Source organism: Antechinus flavipes, chromosome 1 (genome assembly GCF_016432865.1).
Source record: "Antechinus flavipes isolate AdamAnt ecotype Samford, QLD, Australia chromosome 1, AdamAnt_v2, whole genome shotgun sequence".
Classification (NCBI taxonomy): domain Eukaryota; kingdom Metazoa; phylum Chordata; class Mammalia; order Dasyuromorphia; family Dasyuridae; genus Antechinus; species Antechinus flavipes.
In genome coordinates this window covers 667,799,801-667,823,630 of record NC_067398.1, presented here as the reverse complement: position 1 = coordinate 667,823,630, position 23,830 = coordinate 667,799,801, and the positions used below count along the sequence as shown (strand labels likewise).

The 23,830-nt window shown below is 38.7% G+C and overlaps 1 protein-coding gene across 1 annotated transcript; it reads right to left on the bottom strand.

Annotated features, from left to right (window-relative positions):
- Positions 1-1,316: 1,316 nt before the first annotated feature.
- TMEM38A (transmembrane protein 38A) lies at positions 1,317-23,786 on the bottom strand. The gene is made up of 6 exons (XM_051972092.1): positions 23,572-23,786; positions 10,144-10,300; positions 8,907-9,091; positions 7,006-7,093; positions 5,212-5,329; positions 1,317-2,989 (listed from the first exon to the last, which is right to left on the bottom strand). The coding sequence occupies exons 1-6, from the start codon at positions 23,693-23,695 to the stop codon at positions 2,762-2,764; spliced, it is 900 nt and encodes a 299-aa protein (XP_051828052.1). The 5' UTR covers positions 23,696-23,786; the 3' UTR covers positions 1,317-2,761.
- Positions 23,787-23,830: the final 44 nt, after the last annotated feature.

The following is a 23,830-nucleotide window of genomic DNA, read 5'->3' as shown; positions in this document are numbered from 1 at the left end:
TATGCCTCTTCCTACATATCGGCCAAGGAATCTACTAAGCAGAGGCCATGGAACACAGTAGACACTTATTAACTGCTCACTGGATTGGATTTGATGGGTTTCCAGTGTTGACATTATTTCTATATCATGTACTTAAGAGATTCATGCAATAGTACAAGAGGATTGTACTAGGTAACCTCATTTTTAATTCTAAGAGTCCATGACCATGGGGAAAAAAATCTATCCTGGCACATCAAAGTTTGCAGGGGAGGGCATATGCTACATCACAGTGTAAGAAATGGATGGTGGGCATTTATTTGGTTTCCATAGTTAAGAAAATTAAATTGGACAAAGGGGACTTGAATTGGGCATATGCTACATCACAGTGTAAGAAATGGATGGTGGGCATTTATTTGGTTTCCACAGTTAAGAAAATTAAATTGGACAAAGGGGACTTGAATTGTAAGATTGAAACTCACAGGGACATTGGAAGATGGTCAGGGGTTTAAGATTGTAAGCTACTTGGGGGCAAGACTGGGATTTTATAATCAGGGGTGGTACCCTGAGATTTGAAAATAATCTTTTATTCTTTGCCCTAGCTTTTCACTGTTATCTTTCCTTTCTAGAATGGAAACTCCTTGGAGACAGGAACTAGACTGAGTGGAAAACAATCTACCCTTTTAAGCATTTGATAACCTGAATGAGGCTTTCTTATCTCACATTTTTAGAAAGTTCTCTTTAAAAACCCCAGGCAATGGGGAAAAGAGCTAGGAGTCCACTTCCACCATGGGTATGTATCTTTCTCTCTCAAACCATGCTTTGTGTGTGTCAGAGATTGTGCACCCTTTCTCATGAGAAAGAAATAATCTTTTTCCTGCACTCAGTGACAGTTTCAGTGGTCGCTACCTTCCCACACAATAGGGTCCATAGATATATGGATACAGATAGAGAGCTCTATATAAGACTGTGGAGGTCATACAATACAACAGCCTCATTTAAATTTTTTTTTTTTTTTACAAATGAAGAAACTAAGAGTATGTTTCTTATTCTTAGCTGGCCATTACACAAAATAGAAACTGAGAGAGCCTTATAAGGAATATCAGAAACTCCTAAGATTCCTCTTGGATGATGGGAGTAGTTCCCAGGTTCATTAGTGATGGAAGTTAGTTGGATAGCTGTAACGTGTATATTTTACACACACACACACACACACACACACACACACCTGGAAAATAAATAAAATAAGCCCAAAGGTGACATCATTTTTTCCTTGTCTTCTGACTTCCTTGGACCTGAAATGTGAAAAGATCTGGGAAGAAGGGAGGGAAGCTTCTAAATTACCTCACAATGCTTTTATTCTGTGGCTTGTCTATAAAACATCACCCCCTTACATGGAGCCCTTTATAGTCATCCAGGAACAGGTTTGTCAAAACATGATGCTATTAAAAGAGGCGACATCAGACCCTGCTGCCTGACTTCACGGTAGGGAGTAGGGGGAGGCAATTCACCTGGGTTAAGGCACTTCCCAAACTCACTGCAATTGACCTATTTAATCCTAGAATTTCTCCCAATATTAGGTCTTCTAATAATATCCCAGCCATGGTGTTGGGCCTGAAAACCTTCCATTTAAATGACAGAAGACAGAATGCATCCTCCACAGTTATAGGTTCAATTCCAGGTGAGCAGCCTAGGGTCCCAGCAGCCTCAGCTTGCTTATTATCCCTTTGGTGCTCAGTTTCAGGAGATTCGGGGAGTTTGGATGGTAATATCATCCCCCCAGCCCAAGAACCTGACTTGGAAAAGCCTCAGGAGCTTCCCAAAGCCAATATTAGAACTTAACTATCTAGCTGAGCTAGCCAAAGGCTAGAGTGGGAAGGACCACAGTGACATAATGTGCTACCTAAGACTGGGGGATTTGCTTTTCCCATCTCCTCATATATGCCAGCTGACCCAAGACAGACATGCTGAGTGGATGCCAAGCTTCTTGGTTAATCAAAAAGCTCAATTAAAAATCAGTTCAAATTCCATTCTGATCCTAAGGATTCAGAGAAATCTAAGAGAACATCAAAAATCATTAGCATTAACATTGGCCATCTGGGAAATCTTAGTCCCCCAGATATTCCCAAAAGACAATTTCTGAAAAACTGACCTGGGTCTAAAGTGAATGAGCAGCTCCAGGTCTGGCTCAGAAGTAATAGGCCACAGGTATCTCTCCAGCTTGGGTAGGACACTTAGCCATCAAGTCCCCTTCTCAAAATTCAAGTTATTTTTCTTTCTCATATGTCAATTCAAAAAGACATTATTAAGAGGCCAATCATTTTAGGGTGTTTTTTTTTCCTCCCTTGCTCTTTCATTCTTGGATTCAAAACAAATTAGTCTAAAATAAAAAGGAGTTTTCAAATGCCAGGAATCTTAAAGAGACATCAGGCAGAACCACGTTCCTGGATTCCCACAGTAACTTAAAACGATTTCCCAAAATAGCTTTTGTTTAAAGGGAGGAAAAAAAAGAGAGAGAGAGAAAGCCTCCCACCAAGATGGCTGGCTTTGGGCTAGAATTCTCCCTTTGAGCCTATAAGGGCTTTCCATACCTCATCTGCAAGCCCCTGAAAATAGGGGTCCCTGATGGAAATAATAGAGGCACACTGGGCAGTTGCTTAGATTCGTTCTCCCTTGTACAAGTCTAGAGTAGAGCCTGTGAGGGCTCGGGTGACATGGGTATATTTCTCATGCAGCTCAGAAGTGACTCTCTTTGGCCACCAGTCACATGGGGCAGATTCTTCATTTACTCTGCCTTCTTAGCCTTTCTTTTTCTAGAGCCTTCATTCAGCTCCTCCTTCGATTTGGCTGGAGGCTGCGGGGCATGAAGGGAAGATGGGCCCCCGTGGACATCGTGGTCATCATGGTGATGGTCCCCATGGCCCCCCCAGGCAGAACCAAAGAGCACAGGACAGATGAAGCCCTCGATAGTGTCAAATGGGGACGCATGGGAGTGTGTAGCTGTCAGGAACACCTGTGATGGGGAATGGGAGAGGGGGAGGAGAAAGAGGAGGAGAGAGAGAGGAATATGATTTGGAGGTCATTTTAGGTTACTGGAACTAAAGAATAAGCCATAGCAAAAAAATCTCTAGGCAGCCAATCACATAGGACCTCCCTCCATGCCTCTCCCCTCTTTTATAGAATTCAGTCTCTTGTCCCCAGTCAATATTCCATTCTGCTAAATGGGCCCACAAGAGCCCCCTCTCCTCAGAGCAGAATATTATGAAACACAAAGGAAAAAAAGAAAGGGGAAGGATTACAATGAAAGAAATGGAGCCTCTTTTGCTATATGGTTTGAAGATTTAAACAAAAAACACTCCTCTGAGCAGCACAACCAATCATACCATAATAAATTCTGATTGAACTGAATTGAATTCAGATCAGCTCTGTCTACTGACATAATGATCTCAGGATCACAGGCAGCTAGCTGGGGAGTGTTGTTCACAGAATCCTGAAGTAGAAATCAGAAAGAGCTGAATTTGAATTCTGCCTCTGATACTGGCCATGGGACCCTGGTCCTGGTTGTAAATCACTTAACCCCCTGTGCCTTCACCTATAAAATGGGGTTGTTGTGAGGATCAACTGAGATAACATCTATACCAAATTAGTAAGTTTACTTAAGTGGGCCCACAAAAGCTCCCTTTTCCTCAGAGTAGAATGTTATGAATCACACAGAGGAAAAAAAGAAAGGGGAAAAAAATCACAATAAAAGAAATGGAGCCTCTTTTAGCTATATGGTTTGAAGATTTAAACAAAAAACACTTTCCCCTGAGCAGAAAAACCAGTCATACAAATTAGCAGGTTTATTTAAGTAACTGATGAGGTCTAACTGCAGATTGAAGTCCACTTTTTTTTTTTACCTCCTTTACTATTATTATTTTTTGATATGCATTTTCTTTGGCAACATGGTTAAGGTGGAAATGTTTTACACAATTATGCATGCATAATCTTTATCAAATTGCTTGCCTTCTCAAGGAAGGAAGAGAAGAGAAACAGAATTTAGAACTAAAAATCTTTTAAAAATATGTTAAACATATTTAACATGTATTGGACTACCTGATATGTAGGGGAAGAGGTGGGGGGAAGGAAGAATAGATTTTGCAAGGATCAATGTTGAAAAATTACCCATGCATATGTTTTATAAATAAAAAGTTATAATAATAAAAAATAAAAGTATGTTTAAAATGGTTGTTTACATATAATTATGAAAAATTTTTTAAAGAAATTTAAATTTTGTTAAGGAAAAGAAAGAAAATAAAAAGAAATTTCAGGGCTCTGGGCAACTTTCATGCAGAAGGTACCAATCGGCACTTGAGAAGAAATTTTCTCACCTGGACACACACAGTTAGTTCTGACCCCATCCATACATTGTGTATGTACTTATTTGTTTGCATGTCATTTTCCCCTACTGAATATAAATTCCTTGAGAGCACAGACTATTTCATTGTTGTCTTTGTAGTTCAGGTACCTAGCACGGTTCCTGGCACAGTGACTAATTACATAAAAGGAAAATTGAATGAAAATAACCAACAAAGAATCTTGAGTTCCATAGGAAAAGCTGAAAGATTGTTAAAATGTTTTATGCATTTAAATAAAAACAGATACTTAGTGATTGTTTTCTTTTCTAGCTTCCTAGGATACTTAACAATCATAAAGCATGTCTGAAGACTTATGGAATATATTCCTATTTGTAGAGTCAATTTCATGTGTGTGAGAATTGTGTCCTCTGCTAGAGCATAGATTCCCTGAAGGCAAAGAGGGACATGTTTAATAATAATAATAGATAATATCAATTATATAGCGCTTTAAAGTTTGTTAAACATTTTACAAGTTTTATCTCATTTTATCTTCACAACCACCCTGGGAGGTAGATGCAATTATTATTCCCATTTTATAGATGAGGAAACTAAGGCAGGTAGATATTAAGATCATACACCTTGTATGAGTATGTGGCAGCATTTGAACTCAGGTCTTCCTGATTCCAGGCCCAGGGTTCTGTCTATTAAATTCGTGCCCTCCCAGTAGGACAAAAGACCCTGCCTCTGATTCTCAATGTACCTTTTCAAAATTGAATCTTCCCAGGGGCCACGATTCCTAGTTGTTGTTCACATTAGGGTTCTTGCTACTTGCAGAGAAAGAATTTTCTAATCATTGGATTATCATAGTCACCTCATAGCATCCCCACCAGTCTCTTACCTTACAAGACACCATGAACAGGGTACAGAAGAAGATGAGATTAGCTTTAGAAATAGGAAGCCAGCGGGTCTGCTGAAGTGTGAAAAGAATGGCTCCATATAAGCTGGCTTTGGTTGGACTAGAAAAGAAAAAAGAGCCAGGGCTTTAGTAGATATAGAAAGCATCCCAGCATCCACAATGTAGGTCCCAGTGTGCTGATCCCCTCTCCCTTACCCCACTATCCCACCACTCCCTTGCCCCCACCTCAGTCATACAGACCACTTCAGGGCAAGACAAAAAAAAAATCTTAAAACTAGAACACATCAGACATAGAATGTTAAATACTAGAAGTAGACAGGAACTTAGAACACTGAATGTCAGCTCTCTATAGTTTTCTCATCAATAAAATGAAGGGCCTATATCAGGTCTAATCCAGCTCTAATATTCTGTTCTAAGAGTTCCTTATCCTACATTCTAAGGGTCCTCCCAGCTCTGATACTCAGTGCTCTAGACCTCAGGGGGATGAGAGAGTCTAGCCTAAAGGCAGGAAGATTGGAATTCAAATCTAGCCTCAAACACTTCTTGGCTGTGTGAGCCTGGGCAGATCACTTACTCTCTGCCTTGCCTCAGTTTCCTCAACTGTAAAATCTGGATAATAATAGCACTTATGTCTTTGAGTTGTGAGAATCAAATGAGATATTTATAAAGCACTTGACACAATGTCTAGCAAAAACAGGAGGCTCCTTTCGCCTACGGTCCCTCCCAGCCTTGACATTCTATGTTCTATTTTCTAAATTCCTTTCCAACCGTGGATGAGTCCTCTGTGTGTCCTCCCTCAGCTGGAACGTAATTGGAGACGATTGCATTTCATCTTATGTTCTTGGAGCAGGGCCCTCATACAATTGCACTAGGCACAGCCCATGCCCCTTGGCGCTTTCTGTGTAACAGGACAACCCTCTCCAATCCAGCTTTTACCACCACCAAGCACGGGTCATTTCAACACTCTCTGAAATGAAGGCTCTAGAACTCTCAGATTTCTTCAAGCAAGGACGTCTGACTCTAAGAGCTAAGTAGCATTTAAAAGGCAAATTTATGAGGCTCTTATAGATGTTATCTCAGTTGATCCTCACAACAACCCCATTTTATAGGTGAAGGCACAGGGGGTTAAGTGATTTACAACCAGGACCAGGGTCCCATGGCCAGTATCAGAGGCAGAATTCAAATTCAGCTCTTTCTGATTTCTACTTCAGGATTCTGTGAACAACACTCCCCAGCTAGCTGCCTGTGATCCTGAGGTCATTATGTCAGTAGACAGAGCTGATCTGAATTCAATTCAATTCAATCAGAATTTATTAAGTGTCTGAAACTTCACTCATTTTCATTTTTTCACACAGGTTTTCTAATCTAGGCAGAGATGGACTGACTGTAACTTAAAAACCTGGAGACCCCAAGACTCTGAGGATGACTCTGGCTTAAAGACCCAGAGACCCCCAAGACTCTGAGGATGACTCTAACTTAAAGACCCAGAGACCCGCAAGACTCTGAGGATGACTCTGACTGTAACTTAAAAACCCAGAAACCCCCAAGACTTTGAGGATGACTCTGTAACTTAAAGACACAGAGACCCCTGAGACTCTAAGGACAACTCTGACTATAACTTAAAGACCTGGAGACCCAGAGACTCTGAGGATGACCTCAGACAAAGTGGCTGACTTGTTCGGGCTCAGATTCCTCATCCATAAAAATGGGAATAACTTGGATTTCCTAACATCTTGACTGTGAAAGAGGAAGTGCCGAACAATGTCAATGACTTACAAGGACATGTGGAGAATCTCATTTGTCTCTGGCTTCCAGACTCCACGGAGCAGCTGCTCAAAGTTGGACATCAGCGCCACACCTGAACCTGTGCAACAGTAAAATGTTACACCACTTCCTGAATGTGACAACAGTCCTGCCTTCTCTTCCAAAAGGAATCTCTTCCAGCCTGGATCAGACTCCCCACCCACGTCTTTGTTTACCAAAATTCTTTTATTTGAAAGGTCTCCACTTTGGGTGCCACTTCCTCCCCGAAGTCTTCCCTGGTAACTTTGACCCCCTTCCCTCCTAAAAACTCTCTGTAGTTCCCAGACAACTAATCATATTCTAACACAAGACCAAATCAATACAATCATGACTTTTGATTGAATTGGTTGTTGTCCTTCATAAGGGAAGAGGATCAAACTGACATCACTATTTTATGATCAATATACAATGCGTCCTGTTATGGTTGATCAGACCAAGAGGAGCTTGGAAGACTCCACTACTCTACTACAAATAGTATGTATAAACACTTGAAATGGAGATGTCTCAATTTATACATATTTCAGAAATAGATTATTAATCAACCACCCTATTGTTCTAATCATCATCTAGGGACTTCCCAAACCATGACACCCTTTTCTCCCTTGCCATCATAATATAAATATGAGACATTTAGATATTATTCTTTATCAAGGTCCTTCTTCATGCCTCATCATTTCCTGGGGCTTACCCAAAGTTCTTCAAGACTATGCCAGGGAGATGAGGAAAGGGATAATTCCAGAGAAACCTGGGAAGATTTATATGAACTGATGCAGAGTAAAGGGAGAAGAACCAGGAAAACAATTTAGACAATAACAATAACTGTTAAGACAAACAACAACTTTAAAAGACTTAAAAACTTTGATGAACACAAGGACCAATCACAAATCCAAAGCACTGATGAAGAATTATACTCTCTATCCCATGAAAGAGAGGCAGCGAACTCAGAGTGCAGAATGAAAATATTACTTTCTGGACATGATGGGGATAGAAGTTTGTTTTGCTCAACTATGTTGTGACTAGGGTTTGTATGTGTATGGTGGAGAAGGGTTGGAATAGATTGAATGTTGGTAATTTTTTTGTTAATTGAAAAAACTCACAATTTTTTTTTCAAAAGATTATGCCCATGAAACTAAAGAAGTAGGAAAACCTCCACAGAGACATAGGCTTCATATATAGAGATGGGCAATGTGTCTGTCCACCTAAATCAATACAAAGAAGATTGTCATTGTTTATATTTTGTATGTGCTTATCTGTTTGTTTTTCCCCAGCAGAATAGAAGCACCTTGAAGGCAGGTACTGTTATTTCTGTCTTAGTATCCCCACTGTCTAGCACACCATCTGGTAGGTGCTTAAGTAGTTATTGAATAAATGAATCACCAGAAGGTTGACTACCAAGGGATGTGGAACAGTTACATTCTATATTAGACCCAACAGAGCTATGGGTCTTTTGAAGAATACTGTTTACACAGTAACTACAATACATAAAAGAAAAACACTGAAAGATAGAACTGACTATTGCAGTCAGTGATCAATAAAGATTTCAGAGGATTAACAGAGATACATAGTCAGATATTGTGGTATTGATTTTTTTTTTTGCCTAATTATAATTCTTTGTCATAAGAAAGGGTCCAATAATAAGGGAAGTCATCAGAAAGTAATTCAACTATAATTTTTAAAAAACAATATCAATAAAGTATCTAATTTATTTTTTAAAAGAAGGTAAGAACACTATTATTCTATAGAACAGTTGGCTGTTCTGAATGTGATTGTATTCCCCTTGGAATTTCCCAATTATAGCTTTAAGTCAGGTAGAGGCAGGGGCCCCATGATATGCCCAGTGGACTTATGCTCCATGGTATGCCCAGTGGACTTACCTTTGACCCACCCTGTGGCAATCATGATAAACCACCCATGGTGGTAGTGGTGATGGGCATGATGAATCCCAACTGCAATCTTTCGCACTCTTACCACCTCCTTCATTGCCACAAAAATGAGCTTCACGGGTAGGAAACTGACGCATTTATAAAAGAGATTCATGGGGCAGAAGAAAATCATGTACCTGCAAGGAAGGCAATATTCAACATTTGAAAGAAATCAAACCTATTCTCACTCCTACCTACCTCTTCTCATATCATCTGAACAGTGAGGAATATAATTAGCTTTAAATCAAATTAGGTCAATTTATTGAAGTAAATGGGAGAGCTGGGAGAGAAAGAGAAGACATTCTCTTGTTTACAGCATCTTCCCCCCCCTTCCACCCCACCTTGCATACTTCCCACAATCAAGTTTATCTTTTTTATAAGATTACTCTTTTGTTCAAGAGTTTACCAATGCCATTCATAAGTTCAGATTATTTAGCCTGGCTTTGAAGGTTTTTCTGCAATTCCGCCCCAACCTACTTATTCACCTGTGTCTTCTCTGCTTCCCTCCAATTTCCCACTATCAGAGCATATCCCTTTGTTATTCTTTCTAGCATTTTCTCTCATTATTACTTGACATAACTTTATGTTTTTCTACTTACATACCTTTGCTCACTCTCCTTCCTCCAACTGTAATGTCTCCCATCATTTTCCTCATTTATTGAAAACCTAGCCCTCCTTTACCTAAATGGCACTGTGGGTACAGTGCCCAACCTGGAAGACTCATTTTCGTGAGTTCAAATCTGATCTCAGACTCTTATTGAATTTGTGACCATGGGCAAGTCACTTCACCCTGTTTACCCCAGTTTCCTTATCTCTAAAATGGACTGAAAAAGGAAATAGCAAACCACTTCAATATATTTGTCAAGAAAATCTCAAATAGGATTTCCCCCAAATTCCCAGGGAAATCCCAAATGGGATTCATAAAAAGTGAGACACAACTGAAAAACAACAACAAAAGCTTCCTTTAGGGCTCAGCTCAATTCAAGGAGCATCTCCTCAGTCTCTACACTATCTCATTCTCTCTGCTCATCATGCATGGGTATGAGCCCGCTTATCTCTGCCATCCTTTGTTAGTTAACATTCAAGGATTGTCTGAGTGATAGCTCTGGGAAGAGCCACATGCATTTTATGGCCAGCCTTCCCTCTTATTCAAGCAAGAGGCAGAATCTATTTCCAAAGAAAGGCTTACCAGACTGCTGAAGCCAGGAGTACACTGGAGTTATTGCTGAAATAATCGATCGGGGCTTCCCCAAGCAGAAGATCAGCCAGAATGTAACTCCCAAAGCAATAGAGCATGGCACAGATCCATGAGGCTACAGGGCTCCGCCGGGATAATTCCACAGCACCTGCAAAAACATCCTTGTGATGGTTACCTAGGTCTGATGCCCTAGTGAGCCTAGGGAGCTCAGATGCCCAACTCAACCACCCCAAAAGAACTTGCCCATTTATTTGAATGGGATATTCATCCATCTTTCATTTCTAATATAATTTATCCTTCTATCCACTCATTCATTCTTTCATTCATTAATAATTTTCATTCATTGACTGCTTAAGTTTCTGCTGTCTCAATTTTCTCTCTCCTCCAGGTCAGCTGCCACTCAGCAGCCAAATGATTTTCCTAAAAGGTAGGTCTGACTATATGATGTCACTATTCAGTACATTATAGTGGCTTCCTATTCCCTCTCTGATCAAATATAAAATCTTTTTTTAATGTTTTAATTTTTCCCAGTTACAGGTAAAAAAAATTTTTACCTGTTTTTTAAACTTTTGAGTTCCAGATTCTCTCCCTTCCTCCTCATCGCCTTAAGAAGGCACATGTGAAATTATGCAAAACATTTCCATAAAAATTATGTTGGGAAAAAAAACCACAGATCATGTCTCAATCTGCATTCAGATACAATGAGTTCTTTCTCTGGGTATGGATAGAATTCTTCATAAGTTCTTCAGAGTAGTCTTAAATCATTGTATAGTCAAAGTCATTTACAGCTAATCATTTCACAATATTGCTAATTACTTTGTACACGTGCATTTCACTTTGCTTGAGTCATGAAAGACTTTCCAGATTTTTCTGAGAGCATACTGTTCATTTTTTATACAAAAATAATATTCTATATAATCACATACCACAATTTATTCAGCCATCCCCCCAATTGATGAACATCCCCTCAATTTCCAATTCTTTGCCCTGAGAAAAGAGCTACTATAAATATTTTTGTACATATAGGTCCTTTTTTTAAAAAATCTTTTTGAGGATTCAAGCCTAGTAGTGGTGTTGTTAGATCAAAGGATATGCATGATTTTATTCTCTTTGGACACAAACATAAAATCTTCTTTTTAGCTTTTAAAGCTTTTCAAAGCCTGGCCCTTTCCTACCTTTCCAGTCTTATACCTTATTGCCTGAACATGTTCTGCAATCCAGGGACACTGGCTTTACTGTTCCTCCCACATTCCATTTCTCCACTCTGGGAATTTTCACTGACTGTCCCCCAAGCCTACAATTCTATTTCTCCATATCTCTACTTCCAGTCTTCCCTGGCTTCCTTCAAGTCTCAGCTAAAGTTCTACCTTCTGTAAAACCTCCTTCTCAGCAATACTTAATCTGTGATTTAATCTCTTCCCTCTGAGATTATCTCCAGTTTATCTTGTCTTTAGCTTGTTTGTCCATTGTTGTTTATTTAACGTCTCTCTCCAATTACACTATGAGCTCCTAGAAAGCAAGGATTGTTTTTATGCCTTTTATTATTATTATTATTATTATTTTACCATTTATGTATCTATTTATTTATCTGCAGGCCCAGCATTTAGCAGAATGGCTAGACACAGTAAGTGCTTAATAAATACTTGTTAATTTGATTTATTCATTCACTCATTTATTCTTTCCTTCATCTCATTCATCCATTTCTTTACTGTTTCATTCATTTGTTAGCAAGTCAGAGTTTACTATTAATAGAACACTATATTGGGCACCTGGAAAGGAAAAAAACCCATGTTTGAATCTTGTCTCTTCCACTCCAAAAGACTCGAAATGAAAAAAATGCTATCCCCCTCCAGAGAGAGAATTGATGAACTTGTAGTGTCAACTGAAATATAATTTTCTCATTTTCTTTATTTCTTACTTTTTTAAAAGTAAATTTCAACATTTTTAAAAATGTCACTAATATGGAAAATATGTTTTACATGATTTCACATTATGGCTAATATATTGCTTGCCTTCTCAGTAGTTGAGGGGTAAAAAGGAGGGAAAAAGAATTTGGAATTTAAAAAATAATGTCCAAAATAAATAATAAATTAAAATGCTAAAAAAAAAAAAAAAAAAAAAAAAAACCAATTGTTTTTAATCTTGTCTCTTTCACTAGCTTTGTGCTAGTGAAATTACTTCCTTCCCAAGACCTCAGTTTCTTCTTTAGTAAAACAGATCGTGGTTGGACCCAGTTGACTTCCAGGATACACTCCAGCTCCAACAGTCTATGAATCTATAAGGAAAGCAGAGTTCCTATTCCTAGGGAAATGTAAATCTCACTGGGGAAATGAAAGAGGAAACCACTGGAGAAAAAGAGTCTAGGTTCATGCTCAGTAATACAGTACATGTTAGATATGTATATCCTCAGAGGGTGTGAAATAAAGAAAAATGAGAGTTTGGGTGGACAAATTCCTGAAGAAGGCTACTTTAGAACCAGATTTTGGAAAAGGTGAGGAAAATGGAGAAAGACAGAGACCTTTGAATGGATGGAAGTGGGGGTGGTGGTGCAGAAAGGGGCTTTCCAGGTTGAAGGAATGATAACTAAGTACAGGTTCAAAAAGGGAAAAAAAAAAAAATCAAGTTAAGCCAAGAAGTATGCAATGGGCTGCAGAACTTGGCAAGGAGTTGAGGTGAGAAGTTAAATATAGCCAGAGGTGGAGACAGGTGGAGCAGAATGGCAGGTAACAACTATTTTTTTCCTGATTTTCTGTGTCTTCAAGAAGTATAATGGGGTGAGATGTTGGAAGGAGAAAGTAAAATGTAGCTTAGCAGAAAGAGGGATCTCTTGCTTCAGTTAGAAAGACTAATGGACTTATTTTTTTCTTTTTTTTTTTGTCTCCAAGGGGCTAAGATTTTATTATGCTATTAAGAGCAGGTTGAAATTCCAAGAGGAGTTAGCAAGGAAAGGGGTTTTAGCAATTAACCAGGAGGAAGAAACGTTCCCTAGTGGAATTCACAATTAACCATCAGGAGAGGAGAAAAGAGAGGTAGAGGAGAGATGGAAATATTGAGAGGAAGAAGGTTCACTAGGGACATGCAGACAAGTGGGGCAGTGTTTCATTCTAAATTTAATATATGTTTTTAAAATTTTGTATGTAATAGAGCTCTATAGTTTCAAATACAACTCATTTTCTGGTTGCCTTTTTTTTTTACAAAGAAAATATTTGTATTAATTGATTTTAAGTTCATAATGAAAAAGGAATTAAAAAAACAGGCATTACTAATTTAATTTTGTCTCCATTTTGAAAGTAGTATTAGATAGGAAAGGGGAAAGGATGCTGTAGTTAGAGTTTGGCTAGATTTTGCAAAGTAATTAATAAATTAGCTCAAATTCTATTTTTGGAAAGGTGGGAAAAAGTGGGCTAAATAATAAAAACTTTTGATAGATTTAGAAATGGTTCAATGATATGGTTTAATTTCAACTTGGAAGGAAGTCTTCAGTGGAGTGCCCAACGAATCTTTTCCTGGTTCTGTGCTACTTAAATAAGCATGTTTATCAAATCTGCATGTGATTTGCCCTTGGTTCTCATTGAGAAAGACAGCTAACACACGAGATGACAGAGCTGAGGTTCTCAAAAGTCCTTGATAGGATAGAAAAACTAAGCTAAATCTAATAAGATGGAATTTAGTAGAGGTATGTATAATTACACTTTTGCTAAAAAGAAAAAACTGTTTTACAAGTATATGGTAACAACATACTACACAAGCAAAAGAGTATTATTATAATTATGATAATAATTATTATTAACATATTCCTTTCACAGATAGCCCAGTGCAGTGGATTTGAAAAAATAACCTTGTACTATTATATAGTTATTAATAATAGATTTTGAGTTTACAAAGGGTTTCACAAATATCTCATTTTTTAAAAAAAAGTATGTATTTTCAATACACATTGCTTTATGAATCATATTGAAAGAGAAAAATCAGAGCAAAAGTTAAAAATCATGTGAGAGAAAAACAAAACAGAAAAAAGAAATGAATCTAGCATGTGTTGATTTACATTCAATCTCCATAGTTCTTTTTCTGGATGCAAATGGCATTTTCTATCCAGAGTCTATTGAGATTGCTTTGGTCCACTGAGAAGAATCAAATCTTTCATAATTGATCATCACACATTCTTGCTGTACAAATATTATCTCATTTAATTTTCACAACAATCTGGCAAAGTAAATGCTCTCATTCCCATTTTAAATATGAAGAAACTGAGACAATCTACTGTTAAGGCCTGTTGATTTTATTTTTGCCAAATCTCCCCAATATTCCTCCTTCTCTCCAATGATACTGCCACACTGGGGTAGAATCTCATCATCCCCCACTCATTTCTCCCCATTCCAATCCACCCTCCATTCATTGGCCAATGTGATTTTCCCCAAAGCATAGATCACGCTTCTACTCAAATTCCAGTGGCTCCCTATTAACCCCAGGATCAAATACAAAATCCTTTGTTTAGCGTTCAAAGTCTTTCATAGTTTCATAATTTCCTCTACCCCACCTTTTCAGTCTTCTTATATCTTATTCCTATGCATATTCTTTTAAAACCAGGAACAATGGCCTCTTGGTTGTTCCAGAAATAAGATATTCCATTTCTCAGCTCTGGACATTTTCTGTGGCTGTCCCCCATGTCTTGAATGTTCTCTTTATCTCCACCTCCTGATTTCCGTCAAGCTTCCACTAAAATCCCATCTTCTGCAGGAAATCTTTCCATATTCTTCTAGTGTCTTTTCTCAGTTAATTAATTCTTCTCTCCCTCCTCTCCAACTAGCTTGTTTATACTATAGTTTGATGTTGTTTTCTTCCTCCATTAATTTGTAAACTTACAGGCAGGGATGCAGTTTGCAGCCTTTCTTACTATCTCTAGCAATAAGTACAGTTACTGGTATGTATTAGGTACATAATAAATGTTTATTGAATGAATATTCTAGTTTCCCTCAAGACTTAAAGCAAGCTTCATTTCCTCCAAGAGGCCTTTCCTGATGCTACAAATTGACTTTCAGTCAGACAATAAACACCTATGAGGGACCTTGATGCTAAGTGCTGGGATATAAAGAAAGGCAGAAATCATTCCATGCTCTCAAAGCATTTACCCGCTTAATAGGGAGACAATGTGCAGACAACTTTGTACCAAAAATATAAACAGAAAATTATTAACAGATAAGTAGAAAGTTTAATTAATTAGAACTAAATTAATTATTAGAAAGAAGAGAGAGAAATTAATAAAAAGAAAGCAATACTAGAATTAAGAAGGATCAAAAAAGGCTTGCTGTAGAAGGCGAGATTTTAGTTGGGACTTGAAGGAGGCCAGAGAAGCCAAAGGGCAGATGAGGAGAAAAGGCTTTCCAAGCATGAGGTATAGTCTGAAAATGTCTGAAGTCTGGAGATGGAGAACCAGCAAGATGAGTGTCACTGGGATTGGAGGGTAGGATTGCGGAAGGAGAGAAGTGGTGTGAAGAAAACTGAAAAAGGAGGAAGGGGCCTGGTTGTAAAGGGCCAAAACAGTGGTTTTTAAAATTTTGTTTGTTCCTGTTTACATTGTGAATTTCGAATTTTTAAAAAGATATATACTAACATATGTTGGATTGTTTGTCATTGAGGGGAGGGGATGGGGGAAAGGAGGAGAAAATCTCAAACACAATGTTGAAAAATATTTGTGCGTATGTTTTGAAAATAAAAAACTTTAAAATTAAAAAAAAATAAAGATATTGTTTTCTTCAATTGACTGTAAACCTACCTCTGTGGAGGTACCCCCTGAAGGTAGGGACTGTTTTATTCTCCTCCTTCTATCCACAGATTTGCAAAACACTAGGCACTTAGCAGAACCATGACAAATGTTTGTTGATTGGCCGACTAGTTCAAATCTAATTAGAATTGCAACTTTCCAGGGATCTGGGAAAGAGTAGACAGAGTTTTGTATGATGTACTGAAAACAAAATTTAACAATAATTCTTTTTAAAACTTAATTCTGATATTGTAGCCTCTCAAGATTGTTTAGGGTCCCCTCTTCCTTGAAAATGAACAAACCCCAGGGCTTGAGGTGAAAATGTTCTCACCATCTCATGGACCTACAATCTTTCCACTGTGGGCATTTATTCCAATCCCCCCAGCAGCCAAGCATTAAATCCTCCTTATAACAGGTGGTGGCAGTCAATCTGGGAGGAGGAACAAGCTCATGTTTTTTAGAAATTGATACCTTCTCTCTTTCTCCTCCCCACACCATCCAGACCCATTTAAAAATAACTTCTTGGAATGCCATTCTTTCCAGCATCTTAGCTGGAAATTTTTTACCATCTCCCCTCAAAAAGGAAAGCCTACAATCTTGAACCTGAAGGTTAGCAGCTTTTGTCTTAGCAGAGAGAACATTTAAATTCTGTTCTTTTTTTCTTTTAAATTTTCTTATGGTGCTTCAGGGAGGAAAGCTTGAGATCTATCAAGTATTGGCTTGATTCGAACATATGCTGCCCCTTGACCAGCACTGGATGCACAATTTCCCAAATTTGCCCCATAGTCCACAGCAGATCAGAGGGCCTGTGGTCCCAGATGGGGGTAAAAGGCAGAGCCGTGGGGGACGTGAAGCCTAGATTCTGAAGGCCAAAAGGAATGGCTTAAAGTAACCATTAGAAATTTATCTGGTAGCCAGGAAATTATTCTAACAGCAATACTATGTAATGATTAACTGTGAATGACTTAGCTATTCTCAGCAATACTATAATATAATGTATCATTATACAGGACAATTCCAAAGGATTTGTAAAAAATGCTTTCCACCTCCAGAGAAAGAACTAATGGAATTTGAATGCAAATTGGAGCATATTTTTTTATTTTCTTTCTTTTTTTGGCTTATGTTCCCTTTTGAAACATGGATAATATTGAAATATGTTCTGCGTGACTGTACACGTATAGTCCATACCAAAGTGTTTGCCTTCTCAAAGAAGGGGGAGGGAAAGGAAAAAATTTGGAATTCAAAAATGATTTTTAAAAAAGGAATGTTAAAAATTGTTTGATTGGCTTTTTTACATGAATAATTGATTTTCATTTGTTAAAATAAAAACAATTTAACTTAAGAAAAAATAACCATAGATTTAAAGCTAGGAGGGCCCTTGGACACCCTAGAATTATAGATATAGCACTAAAAAAACAAATCATAAGCCATCTAGATCATGCTCTACTCTGCCCACCAATCCCAGACTTTCCCTTTCCCTCAGCCCTTATCATACAGATGAAGAAACTGAGACCAAAGGTGATCAGAATTTACAGAATGTCACACTGTAAATCTAGAGGTAGGATTTGAACCATTTGATTGCCAAACAAGTATTCTTTTTTTAAAAATTCTCTTTATTGTAGCAAGTATATTTATCTTTAATATATATTACTTTATGAATTATATTGGGAGAGAGATCAGAGCAAAAAGGAAAAATCATGGGCGAGAGAAAAAAAACAGAAAAAAGAAATGAACATAGAGCATGTGTGGATTTACATTCTGTCTCCTTAGTTCTTTCTCTGGATGCAGATTGCTTTGGATCACTGAACTACTCACTACTGAGAAGAACCAAGCACAATCTTGCTGTTACTGTATACAATGCATTCCTGGTTCTGTTTGTTCCATTGAGCATCAGTTCATGTAAATCTTTCCAGGCCTTTCTATAATCAGCTTGTTCATTATTTTTTATAGAACAATAATATTCTATTACTTTTTTGTACCACAACTTGTTCAGCACCTCCTTTTCCAATTCTTTGCTACCACAAACACACGTTCTTTCTGCTGTACCATACTACTTTGATTATTTAATTTGCTTCAATCATTTTTTTTTTGACAGATGAAGAAGTAAAGTCACCTAGAACTTAAGGGCAGAGCTGAGATTCAGATTCAGATCTCCTAATTTCCAATCTCATTTTCTTTCCATTAGATTATGCTGCCTCTAAAAAAAAAGTCCTACTCCATATTATAGAATACAGGGCTCCATTTCTGTGTTTTGGAGGAGGCTGCCATCACCCAGGTTGGAATGTTCTTCTTCCTTATTTTCCCTTTCCTCAAGAAAGCTAAGTGATGTCACCAACAGAGTCAGGAAGTCTTGAGTTCAAACACTGCCTTAGATACTAACGGAACTGAACAAATCCACTTACCTTTCTCTGTCTCAGTCCTCATCTGTAAAATGGAGATAATTGCATCTACCTCACAAAGTCATTGCGGGATCAAATGAGTTAATAAATGGGAAGGGATTTACTAACTTTAAAATATTAGATAAATGCTAGCTTATTTTTATTAGGACATTATGATATTATGTCTGTCAATCAGCAAATATTTATTATGCACCTACTATGTGCCAAGTACTAAGTATTGTACTAAGAAAGGTAAAACTCTCAAGGAGCCCAGTCTAACTGGTGAAGACAACATTCAGACAAGTATGAGCAAATAAACTATAAAGAGGACAAATTGGGGATAATCACTGAAAGAAGGAGCTAGTATTAAGGGAAGGGGGGGAAAAGGACAGACTTCTTGTAGAAGGTGGATTTTATCTAGGATTTGAAGGAAACCAGGGAAATTAGGAGACAGAGATGAGGAGGGAGAGTATTATAGGTGTGAGGGACAGCTAGTCAGAGAAAAGACTTGGAGTTGGGAGATGGAGTGTTGTAGGAAAGGGAGCCAGTATTCCTGGACCCAAGAATATGTGGGGGTAAAGCATAAAAAAACTAGAAGAAGAAGCAGGTCATAAAGGGATCTGAATGCCAAGAAGATTTTATATTTGAACAAAGGCAATAGGGAGCCACTGGAATTTACTGCTACCCATATGAGATCACATAACTGAATGGAATCACAAAATTATGGTTTATCAGTAAATGTTTGATTTGTATATCTATTTTATATATCGAAATACCCAGAGTCACATAAAAATTTCTCTAGTGAAATGAGGTTACAAGTGGAAAAAGTTTAAGAAGTATTAGGCTGGAGGAGAGACTTGAGATAGGCAGACCTATCAGCAGCTAATGCAATATTGCAAACATGAGATGATGAAGGCCTGTCCCAAAGTGGTAGTGAGGTAAAAGAGAAAGGAGTGCTGTGAGCAAAGCGTCTTATGAACCAGAGAACACTATATAAATGTCAATTATCATCATTTACATTCCTATAGTGCCTCCCAGAATTTCATGCTGCTCAAGGAAGCATGGATAGGTTCCTCAGAAGTCACTAGTCTATTTTGTACCTGCTTAGGAATCCTTCTCAGCAATATCCCATCCAAGGCATCATCCAGTATTGACTTGAAGACCTCTAGGGAAGAGAAACCCATTTCCTTTCTTGGCAGCCCCTTCCATTCTGGGGTAAGAAGTTGTGAAGTTATACCTGTTTTTTGGCTATTGTTCCCATCATGTCCTTTACTAATCATAGTTGGTAATTGTGGAATTATTACCCCTATTTCAAGAAGCTTAGAGATATCAGGCATCATGGAACATTGGGTTTACAGTTCAGAAATCATGGATCTAAATTTTTTGCAGACTTTTTATGCAACTTTAGAAAGTTATTTAACTTGTGTATGCTCAGACAGTGGATTTATCTACAAAATCAGAGACAAAATGCCATCTGTGCTAGTAGAGGGATTTCCCACACCCCAAATTTCCTAAATCCATTCATTTCTTAAGCTTATGAAGTCCTTAAAAACTGAAAGAGAGCTCCAGAGAATAGCTAGACTAAATCCCCTAATTTCATAGATGAGGAAACTGAGATTCAGAGAAGCAATATGGCTTGAATTATAAGTGACAAGGAAAATAAGGAATAGAGCTAAGATTCATTGTTCTGAATCACAGGCCAGGGGTTCTTCATACCACTTGTCCTGACCACAGAAATGGGCAGGTAGGCAGGAGATTGGACAGGCTAGCCAGGCAGACATGTGAGCAGGCAGAGAGGCATCTTTCCATTGAGCAGCCTCTGGCCCTTCACAGATTAAACTCTCAAGAAATAAAGATAATTTCAGTGCCTCAAAAACCATCCTCTACCTGCAACCTCTTGGGCTCCCTACTAGCGTGGCATAATAATAACCCTAGGAAGCTCCAAGTAGAGACTAACAAAGTCTAACGTAGGGGCTTTGGACCTAGAGTCCATGAACTTGTAGTTTTCTTTTTAATATTTTGAGAACCTTCTTTTAAAATAATTAATTTCCCTCAAAATCCTATGCATTTCATTTAAGTCCTTTAAAAGCATCAGTCCAATAATGGTTCTAGAGTTTTCATCGGTGGTCAAGAACACTAAAAAGGTGAAAATATATACATACACATATATACACTCACATTCGCCTTGCATTAATAGAAAGAGTCCTTGTCTGAATTCTACTCCCAAGATCTACTCCCAAAATACCTATGACCATAGATAAGGTATTTCCCCTTTTCTGCGTTTCCTCATCTTTAAAATGGACATAATAATATATATGCTACATATTTCACAGAATTGCTGTAAGGAAAGAGGACTTTGTAAACCTTAAGTGGACAGAACCCTGAACCTCAGTAAGTTCCGAGTTCAAATCTGGCCTTAGACACATAACTAGTTGTATGGCCCTGGGGAAATCATTTACTTCTGTCTGCCTCAGTTTCCTCATCTGTAAAATGAACATTATAACAGCATCTATCTCCCAGGCTCACTGTGAAGCTTAAATGAGATAGTACTCGTAAAAGGCTTTGCAAACCTTAAGGGGCTATGCATATACACTATGATTATTCAGACCTTGAAACTCACAATGTCAAAATTAGAAGTACCTTGGGCTATCTGAGTGAAGAGGACTCTTAAAACATAGAACACAAAAGATCTGTTATGTATTTGAAGAAATTACAACTTAAATAATGGATTGAAATAATTAATTTAGGTGCTATCTAGTTGCATTACAGATTTAGTCTGTGGCTTCAGAAATTATAAGAATATCTTGTATATAAATATTAAGAATTCTACTTCATTTGTGACTTATGTACATTTTTGGGGAAAACCTTCTTGCATTTAGGGAAGGTTTTGAGCTCAGCTCAGTCTCTAGCTCAGGCTGGAACGATAATAGACCTAGAAAAATTCAATCATCACTCCCAACTCTATAATAATTTGTTGTTCCAAAGTATAAAACAGAGAACACAGAAAGAGAACAGGAATTATCAGGTTCATTATAGAGGTGAGAAAACTGAGGTTTAGAGTGGTCTAATGACTTTCTAAAAGATCATACAGTAAGTGAAAAAGATCTCCACAGTAGGTTTTTTTGACTCCAAATCAGAATCATCAAGTAATTGGAATTCCAAAAAATGTAAGCAACCAAAAAATTCTAGGCAACGCTGTAAAATGTTGCAAGAAACTTTGCCATTTCCAAGCACTAATACTGACAATTTAAAAACAAACCTATAACACACTGGGGATTACATAAAATACATACCAGCAATGAACTAATTTGTTCCTCCTAACAACCAATCCAAAAGGTATTACTATTTCCATCTAATAGAGGAGGAAACTGAGGCACAACTAATAAAAGATTCAAACCTGGAGTTCTCCTAATTCTAAGGAGCTAAGCTCCCTCATGATACTTAATGATAGCATATATCTAAAATAGTTCCCAGAGCCTGCAGAATTGGATACTAACTGGCTACTTTCTCTCTATGCTGGTGGTTTCTTCTGTAGGTTTTTCAAAGCTCTCAGGTCCTGATTTGAATTTATGCAGACTTGGGATCATTTGTCCCCAAGAGGAGGAGAAAACACTATAAAAATCAGTCCAGATCTAAGTGTAAGGCCGGCCAACCTCATGGTTCCCTCCTTCCTTTAAGATGGAACAGTCTTTCCAAAACTTCTACTGAAAGCCCTTCCAGAAAGTGCTTTACCCTTAATGGGCAAATTTCTCATTTTAAAAATAGGATTTAAAAAAAAATAGAAATTCACAAATTGTCAGAACTGGAAGGAACTTTAGAACATAGAATGTCAAAAATTAAAGAGAAACTTCAGATCACTGACTGTAAGGGCTGGAAGGAACATATGCTATAGAAACTGGTGGGAATTCAGAACTCAAAGGAACACTGAAACATAATTTAGACTATCAGAATGAGAAGTATCTCAAAGATCACCTAGTCTAAAACTTAACAGTTTCTAAAGAAGGTTTCCTTTTTCTCCATGTTCCCTTTTTCTCAGAGAAAAGTGAGATAGGGCTACAGCAAAATTGTAGGCAGGCAACCAAGCTACCAGCATTTTGAACAGGAAACAAATGCTCCAATCTTAGTACAAAGCTATTCCTATTTTGCTTTGCAAAATAAATGTTCCCTAGTAACAGCTTTTAAAGCATCAGCTTCTTCCCCCTCCCCTTCCCCCCAACTCTTTCAGGTTTCAAAAGCCCTTTTCCGGCTCACATTGTAGAAAAACAGGGTGGAAAGTACAAGAATAGAATCCAGGTGGTCCCTGCCCAGTAATATAGCCTTGGGGTCTCCAATGGCGTTCTGTTTCCTTATTTGTAAAAGAAAAGTCCAGCCCTGGACAGGAATGGTGAGGCTGAAAGAATAATCAACACCGATAAAAATAACACCTTTCGAGCCACACCACCAGCTGAACTGAATAATGCGCTGTTCTCTGGGTAGATGGGGGAGGTGATATTCTGGTTCGGTGCCTGTTATAAAGAAGTTTAATTTGGAGGCAAAAAGGCCTAGGTTCGAATCCCAGCTGTTAACTTACTAGCGGTACTTCTCCAGGAGCATCAGTTTCCTCCTCTGTAAGCTGACGAATGGCCTAGATGATCGGAGGAGCCATTCAATTAAAAAATCCTAAATTCCGTTATTTCATCTAATCTTCCCAGATCCGCAAAAAATAGGTTAGGCATAATCGTGGCCCTATTTGACAGAAGAAGCTCAAATGGTTTTAAGTGATTTCCCCAGGGCTACGTAGCTAACTAGTTTCAGAACCAGAACTAGAACTCAAGTCTTATACTCTTGTTCCGGTACTCTTTAACGGGTCTATAGCTATTAAGGAGCGCATATCTGTAGAAATCTGGCCAGCTGCAGGGAAGATGGGACCCTTCCGCTAAATGTGGAGCAAGCTAGACTGGGCATGGTCGATTCCGTGGCCCAGATTCAGTGGGTCACAGCAGAGGGTCTCCCGGAAACCTAGCCCCGGAAAGGGATGGGGGGAGGGGTACGGTGTCAATTTTCCGGCAGCCCTTTTCTCCTAGAGCGGCCTTATATAGACATAACAGCTGCGGTTTCACCTCGCCAAGGGCACCCGAGGAGTAGAGTGGGGGTAGAGGGCAACTAGGGAGGTGTGGAGGGGGGCAGTGTGGGAGGTCTGAAGAATGGGGGGCAGGTGAGCATTCGACGCGGCATTGCAGGGTTCCCTCTCCCCGATCTCAAGTGCCCCCAGCCCCCAGCCCCCTCCCGATCGGGACTGACCTGGCTCGTACTTCAGATACAGGATGGAAACGATGAAGTAGCTAAGGTCAAAGACCGGGAAGAGGGGCACCCGGGAGAAGCTGAGCGCCAGCTCGCCCAGGCTCAGGGCCGACAGCAGCTCCATGTCTCCCGGTAGTGGCCCCTGAGAGCCCCGGTGCCCAGGCTGCCCGCCGAATGGGGCAGAGGCGGGCTGTGCCCGAGCCTAGCAGTGCCCCCGCCTCCTCCTCCTTCTCCTCCCCCGTCTGCCGACAGGTGCAGA

Bases quoted from the DNA above. Each gene is read 5' to 3' on its own strand.
- TMEM38A (XM_051972092.1), bottom strand. From the start codon at position 23,695: ATGGAGCTGCTGTCGGCCCTGAGCCTGGGCGAGCTGGCGCTCAGCTTC. The intron at 7,094-8,906 runs GTAAGTCCACTG...ACTGTTGCACAG, and splicing joins TGCCACAGGGTGGGTCAAAG to GTTCAGGTGTGGCGCTGATG. The intron at 5,330-7,005 runs GTAAGTCATTGA...TTTCTTTTCTAG, and splicing joins GAGATTCTCCACATGTCCTT to TCCAACCAAAGCCAGCTTAT.